The 24,844-nt window shown below is 39.3% G+C and overlaps 1 protein-coding gene across 1 annotated transcript; it reads right to left on the minus strand.

The window, feature by feature from the left end:
• On the minus strand, nt 1-24,484 carry SMPDL3A (sphingomyelin phosphodiesterase acid like 3A). The gene is made up of 8 exons (XM_002714799.5): nt 24,009-24,484; nt 16,274-16,487; nt 14,813-14,957; nt 9,867-9,963; nt 5,954-6,117; nt 5,304-5,484; nt 2,296-2,420; nt 1-758 (listed from the first exon to the last, which is right to left on the minus strand). Exons 1-8 carry the CDS (start codon nt 24,118-24,120, stop codon nt 441-443), a joined length of 1,356 nt encoding a protein of 451 aa, XP_002714845.2. The 5' UTR covers nt 24,121-24,484; the 3' UTR covers nt 1-440.
• Between the last annotated feature and the right edge of the window lie 360 nt (nt 24,485-24,844).

The raw sequence follows: 24,844 nt of genomic DNA on the forward strand, positions 1-24,844 counted from the left end.
TTAAGGAAAATCAATTTGTTTTATTTTATAAATGGCAATTTTAGAAAGAGTATAAATTAGACTTGAAAGTACTTCAAAACATTTCTGGAAAATGAGATTTAAAGACAAGTTTATTTTGGAGCAAAAAATGTTTGAAGTCTATACATAGATTTTTTCATAATACACATTTTTTCATGGACATTTTGAAGACCCCTCATACAATAACATGAATTGCAATAGGATATTTACATCCAAGATTATTTTGTTAATGAGTAGTTCAAATATATTCAATACGGTAAACATTTTGAATGTTAAAAATGTCTATATTTGTGTATCTCATAAAAGAAAGCAAATATAGGAATTCTGTTCCCTTTTCAGTAATTCACAAAGATTTCAACAATTTGCACAAACATCTCAGAAACAGAGCTTTGTTACATTTTCTGCTAACACAAACTGAAATACTAGTGATTGTGCTTTATATAATATTGTTTGATACAATCTGCATAGGAAATATTATCAAGATTCATAATTGCACAAATTTGTAAAGCCTTACATTTCCTATCACAAATGGCACTGCTATCATAACTCACAAAGAAGTAATTGTAGTATTTTACAAACTGCTTACTGTGTAAGCTTGCGAATTCTTTAGCTAATCCATATAAACTTGTTGGATGCAAGTCCTTAATGTCATAGGCATGGGTCAGGATATATTCCAACTTCCAGTTGGATTCTTCTTTGAGATTCGCCTCTGTCAGGTTCAAGTAATACTGCAACATATCCTACAGGTGAAAACAGTAATGACGCCGGCTCATTTTTAAGCATGTAAAGTATTGCAAAACAAGAAGAGTTCCTTTTAACATTGGTAGGATGTTCTTACCACACAGCTGTCATCATTAGAAATTGTCAGTTGGCTTTGAAGAAAGAAACTTGATAACAAAATCTATATAATTTAAAAATCATTTAAAATAATGAAAATGCATAATTGTAAGTAAACTATGCAGACAAATGTACCAATTAAAAAGCCTGTCATTCATGCATCTCAAGGTAACCATTGCTAATAGTTGTTTATAAATCAGTAACATACTAGCAGCAGCTGAAGTCAGCTCACAGCTTACATTTTCAGAACTATTATGAGTCAACTGATGCCACTTTGACATCTTGATATTGTCCACAGTGACAGTATTCCTACAGTGGAAATGGGCAAGCACTATAAATCAAGGCACTATTCTCCCAAGTGAACCAGCTGTTAAAAATTTACCAGGACTCCAGTATATGTATGTATTTCTAATTTCATGTATAAGACAAATATTTACAATATATATACCTACTTATTATTTTGGCTTTTAAGAAATAGTATCATCCTATATTAACTGCTTTTTACTTTTAAACATTATTTAGTGTTGTATTTGGAAAATCTCTCTAGGTCATCTTCCGTTAGTACAAAAATACATAGGTCTACATGAATGTATATATGCATACACACATAGATATATGTATATGCATGCCTGAAGTCCAGATACAGAAACAGACAACTAATAGTTGTAAAAAAATCCTTTGGACTAGTTTGCAATTCTTTAATTTCCCATAGGTTAAATCAGATTTCTAATACCCTACTCCATTGTTCTGTTATTCTGGGGAATAACAGAGCCATCCTCTGCTTAAATTGATTTAGGGGGGGAAATGTAATAACATCAACAACAACTTTTAACTGAAGTGGATTCTTTTCTAATTATATTTGAAAAAGGTGAGGGTACAATTATCCAAACTGAAGCATCCACAGGCTAACAGCTAGCCTTCCAAGGGTAAATTGTTCTGAAGTACAGAACCATGGACATGGTCCAGACTTAGTTACTTTTCCTTTAAAAATATTTTTACTAACATTTATTGAGCACTTAGTATGAGCCAAACATTTTTCTAAGTGCTTTACCTAGATTAATTCATGGAATCCTCACAGTAACTCAATGAATGGCATGGTCATATGAGCATAGTCCAAGAGAGAGTTGTGTTCTGGAGAAGAGTAATTAAATTGACTGCATGAAGAATGTCAATATGTATACAAATTCACAAATAAGGCACCGCATGATGAAAGTTTCTTATAAATAAATGTGAAATCCTTAGGAGAACAGAAATGGCCTCCTATAGTGACCCTCATAAGCCTACACTTAGAAAGTGCTGACAAACCTTCCAAGTATGAAAGGGAACAACATCATGAGACAGAAACATAAAATACAGCTCACAAAGCAGTTCTGAGAGACACTGAAACAAGCCAGTGAAAACTGCAAAGACATGCATAAATGGGAAACTGTGACAACTTACCAATAACTTGTAATCATGAGGATCATACTGAAATAGTCTGATACCAGGATTGTTGGTTTGTTTTGCTAAAATATTCTTCACTGGTGTCACAGCAGGAGCCACAAATAAAGAATTTACAGGCCTTCCTAGACAAACACATGTACATTAGCATACATATTTCAAAATATTGAGTTTAACTATGTAAAAAATAAGAACAGCCTGGCAGTTACGATGCCCATTTCCTACATAAGAATACTTGGTTTGATTCTCAGCTCCATCTCCTGACTTCAGCTTCCTACTAATGTACACCCTGAGAGGTAGCAATTGATGCCCAAATAACTGGGTCCCTGCTACCCATGGGGGAGACCTGGAATGGGTTCCTGGCTTCAGGTTCTAGCCACAGCTCAATCCTTGCTGTTACAGGCATTTGGGAAGTGAATCAGTGGAAGGGAGCTTTCTCTCTGTCTCTCCCTCTCAAATTAATAATATAAATAAATGTTTTTAAAATAAATAGAGATAATAAAGATAAATGGGTTCCAGATAGATATTAACATACATAACAGCCAAATGAGGTGTGATCATTGATGAAACTGACTTGACACAAGTATAGACACTTTTGCACAAATGTGGGAATTTTTATTATTGATATCAAAGTATTATCGCTGGTTTTGTTAGATAAATCAATGATACTATAGCTATGTCAATTATACATTTAATTTTATAATGAATACAGAAGTACAAAAGAATGAAAGACATTTGATTTTTGAGATTCAAATACACCAGGGAAAAAAGAAATAGAACACAAAAGTGATGGGTAAAGCAAGTGTGGAAAATCTTGATAAATGCTGAAGATGAGAGATGAGTTTGTTGAATCATTCTCTCGGCATTTACATGTATTTGAAAATTTTTCATAATAAGAAAATTCTAAATCTACCTATTAGGGGTACATATACCCATAATATGAAAATAGTGTGTCTTTCTTTACACCTAGTTTAAAACTAGTGTGTCTGTCCCCATCCCTAAAACTATATTCTACCAGTGACATAATAGGAATTTGATTAAAAGGTCTTCATATTCATACCTATCTATTGAGGTAAATTTCTGAATTAAAAAAAAAAACTACCAAAAAAAAAAAAAAACCTGATAGGCCTACTGATTCTACATGATAGGGAAACATTTCAAAAATGTCTCTCAAGTACTGAAAGCAAAGCATAGTGATGTTTTTCTCATATCTGACTACCATGAAAGCAGCACTCTTATTTTTTAACTCTTAGTTTCTGCTGGAGCTTGTTCTATATTTTTCTTTCAATGTTGATGATGACAATATTAATAGGCACTTACAAAGAAAAGCTTAGTAGGAGCATACTTTTAAAAGTTCATAAAAAATGGAACTAAAAGATCCTTATTGGGGCCAGCACTGTGGCACAGTGGGTTATCGCCTTGGCCTGAAGCGCCGGCATCCCATATGGGTGCCGGTTCAGGTCCTGGCTGCTCCTCTTCTGATCCAGCTCTCTGCTATGGCCTGGGATAGCAGTAGAGGATGGCCCAAGTTCTTGGGCCCCTGCACCCACGTGGGAGACCCGGAAGAAGCTCCTGGCTCCTGGCTTCAGATTGGCGCAGCTCCGGCTGTGTGGTCATCTGGGGAGTGAACCATCGGATGGAAGACCTCTCTCTCTGTCTCTACCTCTCTGTAACTCTTTCAAATAAATAAAATAAATCTTAAAAAAAAATCCTTATTTTGGTGCAAAAACACCTTGAAATCCAAGCATTCACAGATCTTCAAAAAGTTCATGAAGGGGTGGGTATTTGCACAGCAGTGAAGATGCAGCTTGGAATGCTAATATTCCATATCAGAGTCCCTGGGTTCAACTCCCAGCTCTGATCATGAGTCCAGTTTTCTTCTAATGCTTGACTTGGATGACAGCAGATGATGGCCAAATACTTGAGTCCCTGTCACACATGTGAGAGACCAGAATTGAGGTCACGGTTCCTGCTTAGCCTAGCCCAGTCCCAGTTCTTAGGGACATCTGGAGAGTGAGCCAGTAAATGGGAGATTTTCTCTCTCTCTCTCTCTCTCTCTCTTTCTTCTTCTTCTCTGATTTTCTAATAATAAAAAATAATATACATACATAAAATTTGTTACAGTTCCTGAAAACTGTGCATTATAAAAATCTAAGTGAAAATTTGCAGCAAAAATAAATGGATATTTTAATTAAATTTATTCGCAACTTCATGAAGTTCTCTCCTATATTTTGTTTTTTTAAGATTTATTTACTTATTTGAAAGGCAGAATTAAAGAGTTAAAAGGAGAGGGCTAGGGAGGGGAAGTGGGAGAGAAAGAGAGAGAGATCTTTCATCTGCTCATTCACTCCCTAACTCCCCAAATGCTTGCACCAAGTAGGGCTGGGTAAGCTAAAGTCAGGGGCCAGAATTCCATCAGGGTCTCCCACATGTCTCACAGGCAGGCACCCAAGTACTTGTGCCATCAATTGCTGCCTTCCCGGGTGCATTAGCAAGAAGCTGAATCACAGCAGTGTAGCCAGGACTTGGACCGATATTCCAATACAGGATGTGGGCATCCCAAGCCATGGCTTAACCAGCTGTACCACAATCCCCACCCTTCTATATTTGATTTTAAACCATTATGTAAATTTTATCTTGCCTTTTTAAATTCTGAGAAATAATATACATACAAAAAGAAAGCAATCTGGCAAGTAAATAACAAACAACAATATCATGTTAAGGAAAATTTGAGGGAGCTGAGGGTTTCAGAGGCTTTTATGTTAACAGACAATAAATGATGTTGGTCCTGTGGAGATAGTTGGAATTTATGTTGAATAACTCCAATTGAAGGCTTATTAATCATGTGGACACTCATATAACAACCCTTGAAGCCAATCCACAAGATGATATCAGTAGCAAGTTTTTTAATGAAATTTTTAATTTACTAATTCAGTAAGTTTATTGGATATTCATTGCTTTGCTTTAGCATCTTGGACCTGGGAGATGCAAACTGAATATCATATTACCTTTCTCATCGGAAAGAATCATAATGCTGTCTCTGTGAGTGTGTCCATAAAATTGCCCTACAATGACATCACTGTATCTCCTAAAAATATCTACCAATTTCTCATTATAGTATTCTCTTATGGCTGTAGTGTTATTTGAATAAGGCAGATATCCCACTGGAACATGTGCTATGATGTACACCTAGAAAAAAAGAACACAAAGACAATGCATGAGAATCAGTTGGCACATTTATCATAACTGAATGACATTTGGATTTCTCAAATTTTAACTATATTAACTGAAATTTAAGAAGAAAATATACTCTTATTTATGATGCAAAAAGGAACAGAATTATAAAACTATGAAGGTTTCTATATGTATTTTTCTCCTTTATACAACACTTTTGATATATAAGGCAAGTATAATCTTGGCCACAATTTTCTAAATTGGTTTCTTTTTATGCCAATAGATGTCAATTAAGTTGAAAAGCATTAAAAGCAAAACAAAATATGAAAACCAACAGAAATAATTCATAACATGTTTCATGTGAGAATGTATTCAAATTCTACTATTTTTCTTGCATTACTATGTGATTCTGCCCCAGGTTCAAAAAGTACACAAACTTAGTCTTCTATTTATCCCCTGCATGATATTGGTCTGTGAAACCTACCTTCTCTCTATTTTTCTGAGAGTTGTTCAGTGTATTTTCTAGCCATTCAAATTGATTTGCTGGGTCAGTTTTGTTCAGCGTCACAACATTTGGACTATAATACAAGTTTGTATTTAGACTGATGATCCTAAGGTTATTTGTAACTTTCTGTGTATAAAAGCCACCTATAAAAACAATTTTAAAATATACTTTAGGAAAATACATACACAAACACACAGTTATTATGAAAGTAAATTTTTAAGACCTACAGTCTGGTCAGAAAGCTTGGATTTATGTTACTGCTTCGTTTGCACACAGAGAGACTGTCATTAGATAAGAATCAGGTTTAACAATCATTTATTGAAAATCTACCTTGTGCCAGATCCAAAACGTGCATATTGAGGTTAATAACAACAATATACACTATCCAGTTGAGAAGATAATCAACTCTTTGGGTGATAAGCAATGAGATGGGATTTTATAAAATAAGTATTAATATATCAATCCCTACTTTTATATGCTTGGGGAGTTAAGATGCGAGATATTGTGAAGCATAAAATCCAATCTCCAGGAACAGATATGGGCCTTGCTGAACACCACTGAGAAAAACGCATCATGGGCAGAAGAGGCTTCAAGGCCTGTTCCCACACACACCACTCCACAGGCTGCAACTGCGCTTTCTGAGCTGGCCCCGGGGATCCTCGCCCTGCTTTCTCGGCCGCATGCCCACACCCATCATGCTTTTCCTGAGCTCCCAGTCATGCTGACCACGGCCTCGCCTTTCCTTCATCCTTCGCTCTTGTCATAACACCTGATGATTTTCACTACGGTAGTGGCCAGGCAGATAGGTTGGAAGTTACCGGCAGCTGGTTTTGATATGCTGCCATTCTTGTTTTAGCAGTAGAAGATGACAACATTTCTCACTAGGGACTCTGGAGGAACAAAGTGCGAGGCCCTGCACACAGGGCATCTGGGTTTCAAATCACATTTGCTTTCAAGACTTCCAAGGAAGTCACTTTCAAATTTACTATTAGACTCCAGTGTTTACCTAGAAAATTGATGGCAAACATTGGAATGGACTTCACTGTGGAATGCAAATAGCTTTTGCTTAGGGTCAACATTCTTTTTGTCAGTTATTTTTCAACTGGAATCCAGAGTATCCCTTGTGGCTCTCTCTTCAATTTGTACCAGTTGTCCATGTGTCTTTGAGGTTAAAGGGGTGTAGAACTAGTTATAGCTCCCTAGGTTAATCAGGACCATAGCGTAATTCCAAGACAGCAAGTCTCAAATTCATAAATATGAGAGTACTTCAAAAAAGTTTATGGGTAAATGGAATTAAAATATAAGTTCATTTTGGAGTGGAAAAGTTTTGAAATACACAGTTTTTTTTTTTTTTAAATAACATGTATTCTCCATGGACTTTCTGAAGACACCTTATACTATGATTTGCTACATGCTACAAAAACACAAGAAAAATAGTGGTGAAAGTCAAAGGTTTAAGAAAATTAGTAAAAGAAAAAAAATATAACTGGGAGAAATCTAGACATTAACAATATTTCTTGTCCCAGAATTTTAAAACCACTCAAGTCTTAGTTTAACAGCCAGACACCTCAGTCAAACTCCTAAAATGCTATGGATGTACATAATGATGTGTTGAGAGCCACCCAGGGTAAGACCACCACCAGGGAAGGTCTTACCAACCATTAATTATACATCACTTTTCCAAGCTTCTCTAGGTCCATGCTAAAAGTTTAGTTATCCTTGCCCTACTAGCTGTTTGTTTTAAAAATTGTCCCTGTTAAACATAAGAGTGGGAATAAGAGAGGGAAGAGATGTATAATTTGGGACATGCTCAAGCTGACTTGCCCCAAATGGGAGAGTTAAAAACATACCAGGGGATTCCAATTCAATCCCATCAAGGTGGCATGTACCAATGCCATCTCACTAGTCCAAGTGATCAATTTCAGTTCACAATTGATCATAATGAAAGGACTAAGAGTCAAAGGGAGCACATAAACAAGTCTAGTACCTGCTAACACTAACCGATGGAATAAATAAAGGGGAGAGTGATCCAACATGGGAAGTGAGATACTCAGCAGACTCATAGAATGGCAGATGTCCTAAATAGCACTCTGGCCTCAGAATCAGCCCTAAAGGCATGCGGATCTGGCTGAAAAGCCCATGAGAGTATTTCAGGCATGGAAAGCCAAGACACTCTGGCAAAAGATCTCTGTGAGTGAGATCCCAGTGGAAAGAACAGGTCTTCAAAGAAGGAGGTACCTTTCTCTGAAGGGAGGAGAGAACCTCCACTTTGACTATGACCTTGTCTAAACAAGATAAGAATCAGAGAACTCAGAGGGCTTCCATAGCCTTGGAAACTCATGACTGGAGCATAGGGAGACTACTGATGCCATAGACAGGAGTGTCAATTGGTAAAGTCAACAACAGGAGTCACTGTGCACTTACTCCTCATGTAGGATCTCTGTCCTTAATGTGCTGTGTATTGAGATTTAATGCTATAACGAGTACTCAAACAATATACTTCACTTTGTGTTTCTATGGGGGTGCAAACTGTTGAAATCTTTACTTAATGTAAAAAAAAAAAAAAAGAAAAAAATTATCAACTCCCAACTTGACTCTCACTGGGATTAAACATGACAATAGGTCTGATCTGATTTCATCATCATTTAAAAAAAAATCATCTATTATTTTTCACTTTATGTTTCTGTGTGGGAGCAAACTGCTGAAATCCTTACTTAATGTATACTAAGCTGATCTTCTGTATATTAAGATAATCAAAAATGAATCTTGATGTGAATGGAAGGGGAGAGGGAGTGGGAGAGGGGAGGGTTGTGGGTGGGAGGGACGGTATGGGGGGGAAGCCATTGTAATCCATAAATCGTACTTTGGAAATTTATATTCATTAAATAAAAGTTAAAAAAAATAAATAAATAAAACTTTAAAAAAGTTTAAAAAAAATTGTGCTTGCTTGATTAAAAGCAAGCATTTATTTTCTCTTCTCAGTCAATATTCCAGTTACAAATGACTGTCCTTCAGTATCTAGGGGGATCTAGATAGAAAAATCCAGTGATACCAAAATCTTTTCATGACCAAGTGCCTTCTATAAAAGGGAGCAGTATTTGCAGATAACCTATGCACATCCTCCAAAATCCAATAAACCATCACTAGATTACTTTTAACACCAAATGCAATACAAATGCCATGACAATAGCTGTTATATTCTGTCATTTAAGGAACATTGAGAAGAAAAAGTAGTCTGTACATGTTCAGTAATTACACCATCACAGGCCTAACTGGATAATAAACAATCTGAGGTTGGTTAAATCCAACGACTTTTTAAAAAAGATTTATATATTTATTTGAAAGGCAGAGCTATAGAGAGAAAGGGAGATAAAGAGAGAGAGAGATCTTCCATTCACTGTTTACTCCCCAGATGGCAGCAGTGGCTGGGTCTGGGCCAGGCTAGGAGACAAGAGTTTCTACCACATGGGTAGGAGATGCCCAAGCACTTGGGCCATCTTCCACTGCGTTTACCAGGCCATTATCAGAGAGCTAGATCAGAAGTGGAGCATTTGGGACTCAAACCACCACCCATATGGGATGTTGGCATTGCAAGCAGTAACCTTACCCACTATATAACACCCCAGCCCCTCAACTGCTCTTTTATTGACATTCAAATCCAAAGCTCAGCTTTTGTTTCCTGTAGAACATACCTGATCCATGGTGGAAGAAGAAGGGCTCCCTACAAGATAAACAAGCTCACAACACATGTCACTAGGCATTACTATTCACTGTTCTCAACAAAAACTAGGTGCAGAAGTTCTCCATAAATGGTATCCCCAAGCAAACACAAAGGATTTAAGTCTGAACATGAATAAGAAAGAAGGAAAATGGAGATAAGTCTTTCACTTACCTTTCCTTAAAGTAAGAGTAGCTTCTTCATTCAGCCATGGTCCCCATAGGTTTGCTACTGCATCATACACTTTACTGGTGGCTATAGGCAATTGATCCTGGATACAAATAATGCAAACCATTGAAATGTCAAAGGTAACATGGATCAAAGAATCTAAACAGTATTTAAATATATATATATATATATATATATATATATATCCTTGTATATATATAATGGGATGAATACTAGAGAGATTTAGGTTTTACAAAATTTATAACTTATGAGCAGGGCAAAATATAATCAGCTACTAATTAGACAATGTTTTGGGTCCTGCCACAGGGGTCCTAGGAACACAGAAGTAGGCACAATAAAGTCAGGGTGCAAAATGAAGACATTCCTTTGGCATGCACTCTGGGCCCTAGAATGCATGCCAAAGGAATGGGGAAACCTCCATGACTTTAGGATTTAACACAACCCTGAAAAGTACGAAGCTTCTTAACCTCTTGAATGAAGACTTACAACTACATTTTGATTTGAAGAAATCTCTTTATAGTAGCCCAAATTACATCACCATGCTCTGACTTTTAAAATTATTTATAATAATAGAACACAAAATATTATTATCATAAATTACCTTCTCATATTAATTTTATTATTGTATTATAATAATATTATTTTATACATAAAGTATTCTTATGGTATGATAAGCTCTAGAGAAAAAAACTTTAAGAAAGTAAATATTGAATAAATATTCAGAAATCATTTATGAAATTGGATTATTCTCTTTTTTAAAAAATTATTTATTTACTTGAAAGGCAGAGTTACAGAGAGGAAGAGACAGAGTGAAAAAGAGAGAGGGAGATGTTCTAGCCATTGGTTCACTCCTCAAATGGCCAGGGCTGTGCCAGGCCAAAGCAAGGAGCACATATGGGTGGCAGGAATCCAAGTACTTGAGCCACCTTCTGTTACCTTCCCAGACACCTTAGCAGGAAACTGAATAGGAAATGGAGCAGTTGGGTCTCAAGCTAGTGCACAAATGGGATGCCAGCGATGCAGGCAGTGACTTAACCCACTGTGCCACAATCCCAGCCCCTAGATAATTATTTCTAATTTTTGCTTTTCAAGATTATATTAAGGTTGGACACCATTTTCTTCACTCTCATTTTCGCCTCTATGTATGGATGATACAAATTTATTTCTCAGGCGAGTTTCCCTGTCAGCATCTATTAAAATACCTAGTTATTTTTCAATTTACATTAAGGGCAAATGAAAATAACTAAATGATGTATTGTTCCTTGAACAAATTCTCAAAATATGGTTTCAGTTTGCACCAAAGTTCAGGTTAGCCTATCTGAGAAGTACACAGTGGTTTAGGCCAAACTAGATTATGATTAAAAATTATAATACAGTCAGCCCTCTATATCTGTAGATTTAATGAACTATGAAGTAAAAATATTCAGAAAAAAAGGGTAAAACATTTTTACTTGCCATTAGTTCCTAAACAATTCAAGAATAACTACTATTAACATAGCATGTACATTACTATTATGAGTAAACAGATTATTTAAGACATGTAAGAGAAAGTGCACAGATTACCTGCAAATACTATCCAAATTTATATAAGGGACTTGAGCATCCACAAATTTTGGTATTCATGAGGGTCCATGAATCAATTCTTCATGGATACAGATGAATGACGATGTAATAACAATAATAATGATAATAATAATAATAATTTAAAGTCACAAAGTCTTGGCCTTTGTTCACTGAGATGGATGCCAAAGTGTGGTATGGTATGGTAACGCAGAATCCTAAAAATTATTTAAAAATCACTCCAGACTTTCCTATTTTAAATATGAGAAATATGAGCAGCACATAAGTTAGGTGATTTATCCAGGAAGAACTGGTCAGTCCCAGAAAAGGCTCTAAGTCCCCAGGTGTTTCGCACATCATCCTTTATCCATTGCACAGTGCTGCCTTCTCAATCCTATTTGGCTGTGGCATGATCACTACTCAGAAATGAAACAAGCAACTCACTAGCAAGTTTGATGGCATCATCCTACCAGTATAGGTGTAAATAGGGACCCTGATCCAGGCTGCTTCCTTGCGTGGCAACAGGAAGGAATCCTGGACTCCCCACATGGATATCCACTTCTGATGCAATGGGTGGAGATGTACATATGTGTTTATATATCTATGCTTCATATTTGTGAGTTATTAATGGAGAAATAACATTTATCAAATCTGTTTGTTCCTATTATTCTCCAGAATTAGATCCTAGATATCAGTCTTCAGGAGAATTTGTTACAGGGCTTTCATGACATTTCTGAACTTGTAAAGTAGAAGGATTACAGCAGAATTATACAATAACAATTTTCAAGTATAGTATCATACGCTAGAAAGAGAAAAAATTAATTGTTTAAGGCATACATATATGCTGGGGCAACAGGTTAAGCTTATGCCTGAGACACTGGCATCAAATATCCAGTGCCAGTATAGGTTCTGGCTGCTCCACTTCTGGTCCAGCTCCCCACTAATGTGCCTGGGAAAGCAATGGAAGATCTTCCAAGTACCTGGGCCCCTGCAACCCGTGTAGGAGACTGGAGTTCCAGTCTCCTGGCTTCAGCCTGTACCAGCCATAGCCAATGCAGCCATTTGGGGAGAGAACCAGTAGATGAAAGATTACTTTCTCTGTGACTCTCCCTCTCTTTCTGTCACTCTACCTTTCAAATAAATTATATATATATATATACACACACACATACATATTATATATATATATATAAAGTAGACATACTGCCCAATTTACCCTAGCAGCACATATAAAAGGATATATTACAGAAGCTAGATAGTAACTTTATCTATGAATTACTGTAACATTTGACTAAAGTGAAAATAAAGAAAAATGACACAAATCTCCAAAGAGGCAAAAAGGAAATGTATCCTCTGTCACTTGCCCAATGCTTATCCTACCACCAGCCTACTTAGTGAAGGCTTTGACTTTTAATTACTAATGCTCACAAAAGTTTTACAAATGAATAAGCTGTGGATCAGGGACATGGCATGTAATTCCCTAAGCTGGTCAAGTTATCAGATGTAAGGCTGGATAGGGATTTACGCTCTAGTGACCATTTCTTGAAATCCCATGTTTTCTACTCTGCAAGTCTGAGGCATATAGAAACACTACATGTAATGCTGGGCTCCTGGAGAGTGTCCTCAAACCTCTGTAGTGTGTAGACAAATATCTCCATGATAGGAAGCCTAACTCAAAAAGACTCACATCTAGGGGTCATCGTTGTGGCACAGCAGGTACAGATGCCAGCATCCCATATGGGCTGGCGTCGTAGGCGGTTCAAGTCCTGTCTCCTCCACTTCCGATCCAACTCCCTGATAATGTGCCTGAGAAAGCAGGGAAAGAAGGCTCAAATCCTTGGGCCCCTGCAACACGTGTGGGAGACCCAGAAGAACCTCCTGGCTCCTGGCTTCAGCCTAGCCCAGTATAGGTGTAAATAGGGACCCTGACCCAGACTATTTCCTTGGGTGGCAACAGGAAGGACTCCCTGGGCTCCCCACATGGATATGCATGGATACCTGCTGCAGCCATTTGGGGACTGAACCAGCAGATGGAATAACTCTCCATGTCTCTATTCTTTCTGTAATTCTGCATTTCAAATAAATAAAAGTAATCTTTAGAAAGAAAAACCTCACATCTTGATCATCTCAAGGTTGAAAGCCAGTGCCAAAAAGGAGATTAAAATCTACATTTGTAGATTATAATTTTTCAAAATCACTAGTCAGTTTAAATTTAAAAAAATGAAAATTATCATGAAGCATCCATTTTGTATGAAATGGAAAAGGTATCTGAAGCAAGTAGAAAATGGTGTACAAAATAAAGATCATAGGAAATATTACGTATGTTGATTTGGCAAGACCAAGGGATCCATGAAAGGATATTGGTCTAACTGAACACAGAAATGGGGTGATTAGATCCAGAATATGGGCTCTGCCACTAAGTCTTCTGAGCATTTGAATAAGCAACGTGACAGTTCTAGGTCTTGGTCGATGTAGCCCAGGCATCATCAGCAAGTTCTTCTATAAAGCAGAGCATTTATCTCAGTCTTATGGGATATATGGTCTCTGTGACAACTCTTCTGCTCTGTCATTACAGCATGAAGCAGCCACTGACAACACAAATTGAAAAAATATAGTTGTGTTTCAATTAAATTTTATTACAAAAATCAGCAATGGGCCAAATTTAGACCACAGGCCACAGTCTGCCAAGTCTTGGGCCATGCAGCAAAGTCTGTGACCTCTTGATTCTGCAGAAATCTAAGATTGCACACTACTGACACAGTAGTCCATAGCCAGGACTGGAATCCAGCTACAACACACAGGTTGTTTAATAATGGCCACTCTGATTGGTTACAGCAAGAGCTGTAGCAGATATTAAATAATCTGAACATAGTCCCCATCTTGAACCACATCTTAATTAGGTAAACCAGACTAGAAGATGGGCTTCCACTTTGGGTTCTTACTGTAGTTTGTTATTTTTTTTATTTTAATCACAATGTAGTTTAGCTCACAATATACAGATCTTTATATATCTAACAAAAGTTCTGGGAAATTTAAGTATTTCTCAGTATCAACCTTCCTCGCCAACTCTACAAAAATGCAAATGAATAGGAAAATTATTCAAAAGAAAAAAGAAATTGAGGAAGATTATGAAGGAAAACAGAAATCAGAAATCTCCAAGCTGAGTAATTTGCTTCAGAAAACTCACTACTGATATAACTTTCCACAAATTATTTTTAAAAATCCTTTTAAAGTCCCCAAAGCATCTGTCTGTCTTCCTCAATGATTATTACTAAGAGCATGCTCTATCTCACTGGCTAATCTACTATAATTTTGACACTATGTATGGGAAGTATCTTTTAACCACCATTGGAAGTTCATGTCAAATTTACCTGTGGCCAATAGTCATGATTACCCAGTGCAGGGAAAACCTGGAGATCTGGGAAGAGACTCTGGATAGTGATTGTCATATTTGCAATCACATTTATAACAGTGTCTGTCGAAAGTTCAGATACTGGAACATGAGGTGGGCTATCCCTGAAAAGGAAAAAGAATTGTAAAGAACATTGTGAGTTTGTATAAAGACTCACTGGACTTATACGTGATGTACACTGCACTTATCGTTAAAGACCTCCACATTAAAATACGATATCATTGTTAAAGAGTTGATGTAGACTCTTCACCCACCCTTCTCCCAAAAGAATCCTACAAAAAAGAAAATTGACAAAACTGTGATACAAAACATAATCTTCTAATCTCAGCCTGTTTCATTGTCTGAAGAATTATGAGAAGCAAAGAATATCATTAATTAAAAGAACACATTCCAGAGACAAAATGAATAAATTCAAACTCTAGTTTTGTTGATCATTAGTTGGATACACTTGGGTAATTTAATCAGATACTCAATTTTCTTCCCTGAAAAATGGGAATAACAAAAATATTCATGATAAAGATTAAATAAGTTACTTATATAAGTATAAATATATTAAATAAAAGAATGTCTACCGCAAAGCAAATGCTCTGCAAGTATTAGGCATGGCAATCATTTAATCATTCCAGGTTCACAAAACGTAGGTCTATTCAGTCTATAATGATGAATTGAACTAGTTTAGTTACATTACCAGAAGATGACGCTTTACAAAATTCCCATCATAAGTTAGTTCCCATTTTTGTCTTTTGTCTTTGATTATTTAATCAAGACCTATTATCAGATTAATCAGCACCTCAAGACATTGCTACAAGGTGTCATTTATAGATCCATTTATTAGTTAACAATAACTAAAAAGTTACTTTTTAAAAAGTCTTCTAAAATTGTTCTTATCTTTAATAATGTTGATTGATTTGACCCAGAATTCTTTTTTTTTTTTTTTTTTTTTTTTTTTTTTTTTTTTTTGACAGGCAGAGTGGACAGTGAGATAGAGAGACAGAGAGAGAAAGGTCTTCCTTTTGCCGTTGGTTCACCCTCCAATGGCCGCCGCTGCAGCCGGCGCACCGCGCTGATCCGATGGCAGGAGCCAGGAGCCAGGTGCTTTTCCTGGTCTCCCATGGGGTGCAGGGCCCAAGCACCTGGGCCATCCTCCACTGCACTCCCTGGCCATAGCAGAGAGCTGGCCTGGAAGAGGGGCAACCGGGAAAGAATCCGGCGCCCTGACCGGGACTAGAACCCGGTGTGCCGGCGCCGCAAGGTGGAGGATTAGCCTATTGAGCCACGGCGCCGGCCCTTGACCCAGAATTCTTAACCCAAATAATTCTTAAAACATAAATAATCTTCTTATGGAATTCAGCATACTACTGAAGCCCAGACTACTATAGATACATATTGAGTAATTAATGGTATTTATGTAATCACTTACCCTGTCCATATCATGAAAGAAGCTTCTTGTCCTGATTTTTCAATGAAATCAAATGCTGACAAAATAAGTTTATATGGAGAATCACACAGAACATCTCCATAAGGGCCAGGGTTGGAGGCATTTGCACCTTTGGATGAAGAGCACACTTTAGTGCGGTCATCTGTGAGGTGGTAAGTAGGGTCCAAGTGTAAATCAGTCACATGCCAAAACTGTCCTGTTGATTAGAAAAGAAATGCTGAGAAATCTACTTGATTTTTGGAATTTCCATCCAAATATTTACTGTAAGACTGGAGACAGTTGCTCCCTGTCAGAAGGCCAAAAACCTTAGTAATGTAAGCATCCATATGTCATGAAGCTAAACACAATCCTCCCATGTGAGAATATGAGGATTCAAAGAACAGCAGGAAGAATGTGCTGCTTGTGAGTGCCAGAATTGGCAAGCTCAGTATTAAACTGACATCCACCAAACACCCTACCGCAAAGAAGTAGGAATCACAGTACTCAGCTTTAGAGTTGAGTCACTAATGCTGGATCAGCTAGGAAATTTGCTCAGTCCACCTAGTTGATAAATGACAGAGTAAAAATCTGAACCCTATTTTGAGGATCCTAACGTGTACTTATATATAATTTACACACATCTTTAATGATATGGCTGCTTTGTCACATAGAATTTTTAAACTGTTATAATATAGAGACTACTTTCACTTTCAGTATTATTTCACAGAAACTCATCAGAAGTAACTCAGGAGCACAGACTATACCAAAGCGCAAACAAGCAAGTAGAATGCAAGCTTTATGTACACAAAGACGATAAAATCCAAAGCTGAAATAATAAAGTGGTAACAGTTGATTTAATGGATAAGAAGAATTTTCTTTTGGGTGCTTATTCCCAATGTTGTTGTTATTATAATTTTATAGCACATTTAAGCTTGCACCTAAGAAATTACAGGAAAAAAAATCCAGAAAAGGTAGACACAAAATAGTCTTTATGGTCAATGATTTGATTCTAAGTTACCACTTATAACAATTTGATTTGTTTTATTCCATAGCAAAGAAAATACCCCAATCTTTATTTCCAGTTTAGATATACTTTATCTGATTTGGCGAATATAGAAAAGAAAAACTGACTCAAATTCAGATTCAGTTTCTCCTACTTATACTCATAACACACATCACTTCTGACATCGATGTGTGGAATTTTCCCCACAAACACCAATAAGCAAGCAAGTAATTCTGCAGGGGACAACAGTCTGCTGTACTCTAACCAGTTCTGATACTATCTACCTGGCAATAGTGTGATTCCAAGGGGAGGGCTCAGTCCCCAAGACAGGATCCTCTCACCATGCCAACTGAAAGCCCCAAGTAGCTTCACCGGCGCTGTTGCCTGCCTGGGTATAAATCAGAGATCCCATAGTGCCCTCCTCCAGCTCGATGAATTTGCTCCAGTGGCTCACAGAATTCAAGGAAACACATTGGTTTGTTGTAAAGGACAATACAAACGATGCCAAGTAAGGAGATTCATAGGGCAAAGGATGGGAAAAGCAGTGTGGCACTTCAATGCCCTCTCTGGCCATGCCACCCTTCATGAACTGTGTGTGTTCTGCACAGGTAAGCTCTCCAAACTCTGTCTTTGGGAGTTTTGTGGAGACTTCATCACACAGTCGTGACTGCTTATAGACAGACTGCATAGGGAAACCCGGCAAGCTCTGTTTGGCAGGACCCCCTTTAGAGTGTGGAAAGTCTTAGGAATGTATTTCTTTGGCCTGCTTTGAGGAGGGCCTTAGGTGCCAGGAGTCATGGACAAAAAAAAATCCATCACAAAGTGGAGAACCATCCTAGTGCCTTCATCTCCTTGGTATAAATACATATTACAATTCATTTTTTATGGAAACATGTGTTTTCTTTACTTTTAGAATGTTAATGTACAGTAAAATGCATAGGAAGTAGTGTGGTGATTAAGCACAGGAAGTCCAGAGTCAGAATGTCAGACTTCCAGTTCAAGCTCTGCCACCAGCTAACCTAGCTGTGTGACCTTGATCTCTTTCATCTATGAGACAGGACTAATGATGATGCTTCCTATGATGGTTAAATGCTTTCTATATATGAAGCCCTTTGAAGGTATCTGGCACTTCCCAAACTGAAGGTTAATTGTACTGCTATTTTGCAGCCCCAAATATTAAATTTGAATGTGGACTTTCCCATGTTTAACTAATGGAAAAAAAAAAAAAAAACACTGAGTATTTAGTGTATGTTTAGTACTGTTTTAAGTGCTTCACATGTATTAACTATTTTCTGTATTTTACAGATGAGGATCTGAAGCACACAGACATGAAGTCCAGGTAACATACAAGGGGATTTTGGAAACATTCGCCATGGAGCAGGCAGTTTTTTGCGGTTAGGAAGCCCACATTGCATATTAGACTACCTGGGTTCAATAGTCAGCTCTGACACCTGACTCCAGCTTCCTAGGAATGCAGACCCCGGGAGGCAGCAGTGATGGCAGCAGTACTTTGGTTTCTGCCAGTCACACAGCAAAGCTTTCCATTCCTGACTTAGGTCTTGGCCCAACCTTGGTTGGTGTGGCATCTGAGACGTGGGAAGTGAACCCGGAATAGGGGAGTTTCCTCTCTCTCAAATTTATGAAAAATGTATAATATGAAAACATTATGTGAATTTCAACATTTTGCACCAAAATAAACTTTTAATTACATTTCTTGTAAAGAAAGTACCCTTGCACACTGAGTATCTTGTAACTGTCTCAACAGAGCTTGAGTGAAATCTGGAAACCTTAATGCCAGGTCCATGTTGCCCATGACCACTGCAAACATTGCTTCTCTGTGTGCTCACATTAAAAATATCCTGTTTCACTTTCCTCACACAAAGATAATGACAACATCCACATATGTGATCATGTAAAGATTAAAGGAACTAAGTTTATGAGCATATTAAATTCATGTCGACCAAAATTTGAAATGCATTCAGGACACATTCATTTGATGTAATCTAAAATCTAGGTTTTTATCTCTCCAGCATCTAGAATATATGTGACCTACAGTATGCCCTCAACATTCTTTAGTTTATGTATGAAGACATTGCAAAGGGCAAAGCCAGTATTTCCTCAAGTTCTCATGACTCAATAATGAAAGCTGAACTGGAACCAGTCTCTCCAGACTTCCAGTGCTCCTTCTACTATATCTGATTGCCAGACAGATAAATGAGGCTGCAGACACTGAACATCACTGAAAGATGTCTTTAAATAGAAGCCCAGAACAAAGCTTGACAGCTCTTTAAACTGAGATTTATAAGGAAACTCCAGAGGCCTCATCAACCCTCCTGATGCAATAGTACACAAAGTGCTCTGTGTGTGTATGTGTGTATGAGAGAAAGAGAGAGAGAGAGAGAGAGTTCTCAGGATGGTAGATCTTGCCTATGGCAGAGTCCACACACACTCCAATCCAGTTTCTCTGTTTCCAAATCCTAATTTCTTTTTTTTTTTATTTAATGAACATGAATTTCCAAAGTACAGTTTATGGATTACAATAGATTCCCCCCATAACTTCCCTCCCACCCACAACACTCCCCTCTCCCACTCCCTCTCCCCTTCCATTCCCATCAAGATTAATTTTCAATTATCTTTATATACAGAAGATCAATTTAGCATATATTAAGTAAAGATTTCAACAGTTTGCACCCACACAGAAACACAAAGTGGAAAATACTATTTGAGTACTAGTTATAGCATTAATTAAACACCTAAGAGTAATTGTGTATTTTTTTTTATTTTCCCTCCCACTCACACCCCTCCCATCTCCCGCTCCCTCTCCCATTCCATTCACATCAAGATTAATTTTCAATTATCTTTATATACAGAAGATCGATTTAGTATGTATTAAGTAAAGATTTCATCAGTTTGCACTCACACAGAAACACAAAGTGTAAAATACTGTTTCAGTACTAGTTATAGCATTACTTCACTTTGGACAACACACTAAGGACAGATCCCACCTGAGAAGTAAGTACACAGTGACTCCTGTTGTTGAATTAACAATTTGACACTCTTGTTTATGGCCTCAGTAATCTCCCTAGGCTCTAGTCATGAGTTGCCAAGGCTATGGAAACCTGTTGAATTTGCCGACTTCGATCTTATTCTGACAGGGTCATAGTCAAAGTGGAAGTTCTCTCCTCCCTAGGTACCTCCTTCTTTGATGGCCCCGTTCTTTCCACTGGGATTTCACTCACAGAGATCTTTCATTTAGGTCTTTTTTTTTTTTTTCCAGGATGCCTTGGCTTTCCATGCCTAAAATACTCTCATGGGCTCTTCAGCCAGATCCTAATGCCTTAAGGGCTGATTCTGAGGCCAGAGTGCTATTTGGGACATCTGCCATTCTATGAGTCTGCTGTGTATCCTGCTTCCTATGATGGATCATTCTCTCCCTTTTTGATTCTATCAGCTAGTATTAGCAGACACTAGTCTTGTTTGTGTGATCCCTTTGACTCTTAGACCTATCAGTGTGATCAATTGTGAACTGAAATTGATCACTTTGACTAGTGAGATGGCATTGGTACATGCCACCTTGACGGGATTGTATTGGGATCCCCGGCATGATTCTAACTCCACCATTTGGGGCAAGTCCTATTGAGCATTTCTCAAATTGTCCATCTTCTCCCTCTCTTATTCCCACTCTTATATTTAACAGGGATCACTTTTCAGTTAAAATTTAAACACCTAAGTATAATTGTGTGTTAATCACAGAGTTCAACCAATAGTACTAGAACAAAACAAAGAGAAAATACTAAAATGGATAATTACTTTTTGTTTTGCAAACAGTATTTTAAAAGATTTCTAAAAATGTATGTGTGTTTGAGTGTTCAACCTATCTGGGCAAATATTCAAAATAATACAAGAACAACTGGAAGTCAAAGAAGATGTGGATGGGCCTTTGGTACAGCATCCCATATCTGAGTGCCTGACTTCAGCTTTGCTTCCAATTCTAGCTTTCTGCTAGTTTGCATCCTGTGATGTAGGAGATGATGGCCCAAGTACTTGGCTCTCTGCCACCCACATGAGACAGAAGACAAGAAATTATTTATCATCTATCTATATCTTCTTTCTCTCTGTCTCTAGCTCATCATCTTTCTATATGTTCATTTTTAACTCTCTGCCTTTCAAATAAAAATTGAAGACTTATTTTTATTTATTTGAAAGTCACAGAGAGACAGCAAGCGAGCGAGAGAGAGATGGAGAGACAGAGAGAGAGGTCTTCCTTCCACTGGTTCATTCCTCTAACTAGCTGCAAAGGCCGGGGCTGGCCCAGGCCGAAGTCAGGAGCCAGGAGCTTCTTCTGGATCTCCCACGTGGGTGCAGAGGCAATTGACTTGGGCCATCCTCCACTGATTTCCCAGGCACATCAGAAGGGAGCTGGATTGAAAGTGGAGCAGCCAGGCTCAAACTGGTACCCATATGGGATGCCAGTGCTGCAGGCTTAACCTGCTACACCACAATGCCGGCCCCCAAATAAAATGTTTAAAATTATTTTTTAAATGAAGAAAGTATTACAGTGTATGCTAAAGAACCTATTGACCATAGTTCGGATGTTTTGACATATGGTTTTTCTTTAAAAACGTATCATTTGTTTATAATGAAGATCAAACACTCTCAGGTGAAAGAATCGGCAGGACATAAATCTGAAGTCGAGAATTCAAACACAACAAGTAATCAGAAGCCACACGTGGTAGCCAAAGTAAAAGAAGTCCAAGTGTTATGGATGTGGGGAAGGGAGCAGAGGGAATAGCCCCATCAAGCAGAAATCATGTAAAATAATACACACCGTGAGAAACTGCTGAATCAACATTACAAGCCACTGAACTCTACTTACCCTCTCCCTTCTTTCCTCCTAAGTAGGAGAATGACCCCTGAAGCTTCCCTACCAAATTAGGGAGAATCGCATTGTCAACAAAGTTTTCACTTTGGCTTTCAGCAATCAAGCGGTTAAAACCAACAGATGAACTGGCCATTAGCTGGGCTCATGCAATTTGGGACTTTTAATCTCAAAATCCTACATGGACATGTAATCAAAGTAACATAATTCCAGCTCGAATAAAAGCAGAAACCAGCACACATAAACATTTTGGAGTTATTTCTTAAGATTGACATTTGGTACAGTTGGGAAATGAGATCTATAGTTCTTGATTTGAACTCCCTGACAGCTGAGTCACTTGGACCTGGCTCTCTGACAAATAGATGGCCTTTTCCCTCCTGGATTCCCAAAGTCCAGGAAAGAGCAGAGATTAGCAGAGTGAGACAGACAGACAGAGAGGTTTCATTACTAAGCCGCTACTGAGTTTCAGGGAAATTGATCCTTCCAAAACAAGAGACCCCCACCTCTTTCTCTCTAACACGGCAATTATTTTCAGAGAAGGGAGATGGGGGCACATTTATGTTGAAACTGAAGACTCAGATGGCAGAGAAGAATCTCTCATCAAACATTTATCTACTTGGAACCAGTGATCCTCAAATTTCAGCATCTATCAGAATCATCTCGGGTCTGGAGACGCTGGATGGAGTCCCAGCTGCTCTCATTCCCACCCAGCTCCTTGCTAATGTGCCTGGGAAAGTAGCAGATGGTGATCCAAGTACTTGGGTCCCTGCCACGCACGCACGTGAGAAACCCGAATGAAGCTCCTGGCTTCCACCTGCTCCAGCTCTGGCCACTGCAGCCATCCGGGGAGTGAACCAAAGGATGGAAGCGCTCCTGCGCTCTCCCTCTCTCTCCTTGTCAAATAAATAAATAAATCTTACCACCACCACCCCACCAAAAATAGAGAGAAAGAGAGAAGGAAAGAAGAAAGGCAGGAAGGAAGGGAGGGAGGGAGAGAGGGAGAGGGAGAGAGGAAAAAGAAGGGGGCGGCGGGGGGGGGGGCAGAATCTCAGGCAGTGTCGGTTAAACATCAGACTTGTCAGCCATCCTCAGCGTTTCAGATTCAGTAGCTTTGGGGATGGGGCTGAAACTGCATTTCTGACAAGCTCAGATGCTGCTGCTACTGAACTTGAAACTTTGAGAACCACTTTGGGAACGGCTGCCTGCAACAGAAACTGCATGAAGTGTTGGGAATACGAACAAAACTGCTAAGGTCGGCAGAGAGCCAAGGGGTCACCCAGGTGCAAGGAAGGGCAGATGAGTTCCTCGCTGAGCTAAGGGGTCCTTCGCACCAAGACTGGGTCGCTCTGGCTGAGTAGAGGCGGACACTGCGGCCGACCTCCGTGAGCGGGACACAAGGTAATCCGAGTCCCACGGCAATGCACTCCCGGAGCGGAGGGGAGACTCTGCAGGTCGCCCTCCGCTCCGCTCCGCTCCGCTCCGTGCAGATTCCGGCCACTGGTGCGTCTGACCCCTACCTCCCCGGCTTCCTTTTTCCTTAAACTTGCAGTTTTTCCTTCCTTCCAGCAGGAGCAAAACAAAGTCGCTGTATGTAAACAAAAGCCCGGCCGGCGGGATCTGGCCCGCCGGTCCCTTGGAGCGCCCCCCAATGTCGCAGGCCTTTGCCCAGCCCAGCCCCAACGTCTGGCCGGGTGCCTTTGCTCCCCGGTCCCTCGATCGTCCCACGCTCAGCAGCTACAGGCAGCGCCGCAGCGCCAGCGCCCCAGCCCGCTGGAGCTGGCCCCACGCTGGACCTGGAGTTGGCAGAGGTGCCGCCACCCACGCTCGCGAGGAGGGGCCGGGCGCGGAGCACTCACCCACCGCCGGAGCCGGATTGTGGCGGCCGGCGGGCGCCAGGGGCAGCCCGAGGCCCGGGCAGACAGGCCAGGCGGCCAGCAGGGAGCAGACGAGCGTGCGCAGCAGCGCCATGGCCTCTCTGGCAGCTGCCCCGGGACCGTCAGGCCCAGGGGTGGGGAGGAGGCCGAAGACGGGTTCTGGTGTAGACGCCCAGGAGATCACGTGCCAGGGCCGGTTCCTCAGCTATAAGGTTCGCATGACCTTCGGCTGCTCCTTAGAGATTGTCACCGGTGTTTCTTAGCGTCAGGGACCGGCCTTCGAAGGAATGCTCTGTGGCCAGCCTTCAAGGGATGGGGCTTTGCACAGAGGTGGTGCAGAGAGCCCTGTAGTATTATTTGGATGAGGCCAGCAGTTTGGGGTAACGCAGTGGATCGTGAAATTGTAGTTTCTGGACCAGCAACGCCTGCACCACCTGGGAACTCCAGTTAGAAATGCCAAGTCCCAGGTCAAACCCCAGCGCTGCTGAATCAAACTACAGGGGAGGAACCCGTAATTTGTGTTTTTACAAGCCTTCCAGGAGATATTTGAGAACCACTGCTCAGAACATGTCTGGTTGGGTTGGTTTTTTTTACAACTGAATGAGAACATGTCTCAGAATCATACTCTGTGCATTCCAGAGATGCATGGATATTATAAATAGAGACGATTGATTTCACCCTAACAGGGAATTTTTCAAGATAGTCTGGCAAAAAAAGCCAACCTGCCAACTGCTTTGGGTCCTGTTCCTTCTCTGCCTTACCTCATCTATGACAACACTGACCTCTTTAAGGTAACGCTAACAGGTGAAATTTACAAG

This window comes from Oryctolagus cuniculus, chromosome 5, assembly GCF_964237555.1.
Source record: "Oryctolagus cuniculus chromosome 5, mOryCun1.1, whole genome shotgun sequence".
Taxonomy (NCBI): Eukaryota; Metazoa; Chordata; class Mammalia; order Lagomorpha; family Leporidae; genus Oryctolagus; species Oryctolagus cuniculus.

Bases quoted from the DNA above. Each gene is read 5' to 3' on its own strand.
- SMPDL3A (XM_002714799.5), bottom strand. From the start codon at position 24,120: ATGGCGCTGCTGCGCACGCTCGTCTGCTCCCTGCTGGCCGCCTGGCCT. The intron at 14,958-16,273 runs GTAAGTGATTAC...TTTCCTTTTCAG, and splicing joins TCTTTCATGATATGGACAGG to GGATAGCCCACCTCATGTTC. The intron at 2,421-5,303 runs GTAATATGATAT...GTGTTTGTCTAG, and splicing joins GATTCTTTCCGATGAGAAAG to GAAGGCCTGTAAATTCTTTA.